We start from the raw sequence: 4,158 nt of genomic DNA, 5'->3' as shown, positions 1-4,158 counted from the left end.
GTCAGACCTGGTATGTTGATACCATCCTGTTTAGGTATGTAATTATCTTTCAAACTTACCTTGTCCAAAACTCAACTGTTGAAACCTTACTCCCCCAAAACCTCTTTCTCCAGTGTCCCCTATCAGTGGGTGGCAGTAAAAGGCAACTCCAGCCTTCCAGCTGCACTGGCCAAAAATATTGGGCCCATGCTTGCCCCCTCTCTCTCTCTCATCCCACACCTCACACATCAGCGAAAGCAGTGGGCTCTACTTCAACACATGTTCAGAGCTGACCATTGTACCATCCCCATTCCCGCTCCCCTAGGGCAAAGCCCATCACCCCATCGCATGGGAACTGTGGGTTCCATTTTTTCACCTTTTTGTGAATCTTAAATTATTTCAGAATAAGTTACAAAACACAACACTTAGAAAACCCCCTCCTCAAATGGAAGTCAGGTCATGTCAGTCCTCTGCTCGAAATCTTCAGTGGCTTTCTGGGTCCTTCAGAGGAAAAGCCCGAGTCCTCACCATGAACCACAGGGCCCAGTGCACGATCGCGTCTATCCCCATCCACCACCTCCAACCCTGTGTCCTATCATCTTCGGACTTGGGGACTCCAACCAGTGTCCTACTCTCTCCCTCACCACGCCTAGCTCATTCCAGGCTCAGGGCCTCTGCATGCGCTGTTCCCCCTGCTTAGAACACGTCTAGAAGCTGCATGGCCTGCGGCCTCGCTTCATCTACGTCTCCACCTCCCCTCCCCTCCTCCTACCTAACACAGAAGCCCCGTCACGCTCTGTCCCTTCCTTTCCTTCTGGCACATATTGCCTGATGCTGAGGACTGGTCTGTTTGTTCTCTGCCCTGGTGTTTCCATCCCATGGCAGCTCTTTGGGAGCAAGGGCTGTCATTTTTGTTCACTGCCAGGACAGCGACTGGCACGTAGGAGACCTTCACATGTCTGAGCCCCTGAATGAATGGAAGTATAGAAAGCACAGTTGGGTCCCCAAGGGTAATGGGCTTCGCCTTGACCATGTGCCAGATCCAGGTCGCCATCTCCAAGTCTGCCCAGGAGAAGGTGCGGCTGAAGCAGATGAAGGAGGTGGAGATGCTCCGGAGGGCGAAGGGGCCGGAGAGAGAGAGGGAGCTCGCGTCTCAGAGCCTGGGCGCCCGGAGAACCTTGATGAAGGAAGGTACTGGGTGTGCGGGGCAGGATTCCCTCAGGCTGGGGAGACTCTGTGGCCAACACCTTGGCCAAAAGAGGGGCTGCCACCGTGCCTGCCTTCTTCATCCTGAGACTGGACAGGGAGCCATGCCTGCTGTCTTGTAGCCCGCCCCTGGGCCCGTTACCAAAGGAGGACACTGGGGCTGCGGGACAGACAGGATGGCATCCATGCTGGACTTCCTCTGCCTCCACAGGCCTCCTTCCTCTCCAGGGCAGCAGGGCCCTGTCTGTGCCCACTGGGCTGAGCAGCCCACGCAGAAACAACATGGGCGTCACCCTAAGGAAGCGGGCCAACCGGGCCTCACTGCCCAGTATCCCCGTCAGCAAGCAGGAGCCCAGCTTTGCCCGCCATGCTTCAGGTGGGTCCCAAATCGGCTGGCACGGGGCATGTGTCCCTCTTGCTGTTCTGCCTCTGGATGCTTTGGGGCCTGGCAAAAGTGAACTCAACTGCCCTGCTTGTGTCTGTTGCCCATGTTAGAGTAGGGGGCAGCCTGGGGTGTGGTCACCTTTCCAGAAAGAGAAGCAGAAACTGGGCGTTAAAAGCATATATGGGCCAGGCTGGGAACCCAGGATACTGCAACTGGAGTTGTGGATGGCCGGGCAGGTGTGTTCAGCCTGTGTGACACGTCCTAGAGGACTTGCCGGTCCAGGAGGACCACAGGTGTTGGGAAATAACATCTATGGAAGTAGCTGGCAACACGGCGGGAGGAAGAGAAGGTTCTGGGAAGGCCTTGGGTTCCTGCATGTTGTCTCATAAAATGTCAGGGCTGGATAGAGCTGGGTACCGACTAGGATCCAAGGACCCAAAGATTCTGTGGGACGCTCAGAAAGGTGCCAAGGAACCAGGGAGGCTCTGTCCACATTCTGCCAGAAGAACGTCTATTTTGCCTCACCTTTTTGTACACTGGACATCGTGCGAGATTTCATTTTAAAAGATTTTGCTGCTAGAGAACACTTGAAAATGACCAACCTGGTTCCAAGTTTAAGTGTAGGATGTGGTGGGACAATGATGGTAGAACAGAGCTGTGTTTTTTGCGCCAGGAATAATATTGACTCACCTCCTTTTTCATTCTCTTTCTATCCTTTTGAGTCCATCAAGTAGAAAGTCTTCGTTTGGTGCTAGTCTTTAGAACCTCTTTAAGACTTGCGAATATCCTTTTTAAACAAAGAGATCTTTCTTCAGGTTTGCGACATCAGAAGCTGACTGCAATTTTATAGCTAGAGTTTCTAATGTTCTTTTTCTGTAAATATTTACTGTAAATATCATATTCTATGACAACTAATATTAGTTTACCAAGTAATTATGGTAGTTGCATAAACTTCCCTTTAAAATAAACTTATGTAGGATTTAAAAAATGGCTTGATTTTAAGAAAAATAGCATATAAATAAAAGCACAGGTAATTAAGAGATATGGCAAAACCCCACGAAACTGGTAATAGAATGGTTGATCCTTGGGAAATATTGATCTATCTAACCCACCCCACTCATTTTAAACAGAAGAATTGAGGCCCAGAGACAAGGTCACTCAAGGTGATGATGGCCCACAGGGACTAAGACTTTGGCTAGTCTTTGGCGAGTCTTGCTCCAATGGCAGAGCTGAGAAGAGAATGCAGGAATGAGATCTTTGTTTGGCTTTAAGTAAAGGACTGCCCAGCAGCTCAGATGTGCCCAGGACCTCCTCCTACGTATGCCAGAGTGAAAACCATGCCGGTGGAGATGAAGTGAGAGGTGGCAGTGAGAGCTCTGGGTTCAGAGAAGACCTCTTGTCCTGGCTCTGCTGACAGAGGAGTTGAGGGACTGTTGGGGGGCGGGGGGAGCTAGTTTCTCTGGGCCTCTGATGCCTCAACTGTGTGATTTGGGCATTAGATGAGACAGATAACTTCCAAACTGACTTCCTGTTCTTCTAGGATTTTATGATTCTATTGGGTTGTCGGAAAAGTCATAATGCATTTTTGCAACGAAAAACAGAAAAAATGCATCATGACTTTTCCGACAACGCGATAGCATCTGTCCCCTAGGAAGGAGAGCCTAGAAAACATGATCTGCTTTTTAAACATCCCTGCCTATTGTCAGTCCCTGCGAGTGTGGCCACATTTTGACCACGTGGGTGCCAGTAAGCTACCTTGTCTCCTCGCTGCTTTCACTGTCCCCTGCTCCCTCTGGCCAATGGCTTTGGCCTTTGCATCACTTCCCGGCCTGGGGGCAACTTCACAAAAAGATGGAAGGAGAAGCTGACAACACAGGCTCCCGGGTGGGGACGAGGTTAGGGCGCCACCAAAGTGAATAGGGGAGTCATCCCTGGACAGACTTACTGGCCTCACCCCGACCACAGATAGGGCAGGGTTGGGGTGCATCACTGGCTCATTGGGCTTGGTCACATGACATCAGCAGCAGACCACAGGCCAGTTTGTTTATAATAATCAGGTGGGCAAAGGCAGGAATGGAAAAAGTCAACAAAAGGCAGAGTTAGGCGGTCTCCGTGGCTGCCCAGGGAGCCGAGCCCAGGAGCTGGCTTTTCAGTCCTCAGCAGTCCCTTCTCCCTGATGCCCCCGCCTCGATGCCCCATAAGGTGGGCTCCGTGCTGCTGGCCAAGCCTTGGGTCCTCTCCTGAAAGCTCCCATGTGCCTTTTCATTTTTGTGACTGCAGCTAACTCATTGCCTGCGATGCTTACTTTGGGGTCTCTCGAGTGGGACGAAGAGGACGAGGAGATGGAACTTCGAGACTTTAAGGAGTTGAGGCCTTTCTCAAACCCAGAACTGGGGTTGATGGATGCCCTCCAGTGTCTCGACAGCAGCGACTGGTGAGGTGACATCTTCCCCTTGGTGTGCTGTGGCTGGGGGAGAGTTCAGAATAGCTCGGCCCCCCAGCTGCCTCCTCTCCCACTGCTAGGGCTGGTTGCATGGGAGGGGTGTGTGTGTGTGTGTGTGTGTGTGTGTGTGTGTGTGTGTGTGAGA

At 51.7% G+C, this 4,158-nt stretch overlaps 1 protein-coding gene across 1 annotated transcript in view; it reads left to right on the top strand.

The window, feature by feature from the left end:
• TOGARAM2 (TOG array regulator of axonemal microtubules 2) overlaps positions 1-4,158 on the top strand; it is a 46,635-nt gene that overhangs the window by 19,405 nt on the left and 23,072 nt on the right. Inside the window, exons 9-11 of the mRNA XM_019638643.1 lie at positions 1,020-1,170; positions 1,397-1,561; positions 3,851-4,004. Of these exons, the coding sequence (XP_019494188.1) occupies positions 1,020-1,170; positions 1,397-1,561; positions 3,851-4,004 (470 nt within the window). The remainder of the gene's footprint in view (positions 1-1,019; positions 1,171-1,396; positions 1,562-3,850; positions 4,005-4,158) is intronic.

This window comes from Hipposideros armiger, unplaced genomic scaffold (assembly GCF_001890085.2).
Source record: "Hipposideros armiger isolate ML-2016 unplaced genomic scaffold, ASM189008v1 scaffold_0, whole genome shotgun sequence".
NCBI lineage: Eukaryota > Metazoa > Chordata > Mammalia > Chiroptera > Hipposideridae > Hipposideros > Hipposideros armiger.
Note: the sequence above shows the minus strand (reverse complement) of the source record. Positions and strands in the feature narration are given on the sequence as shown.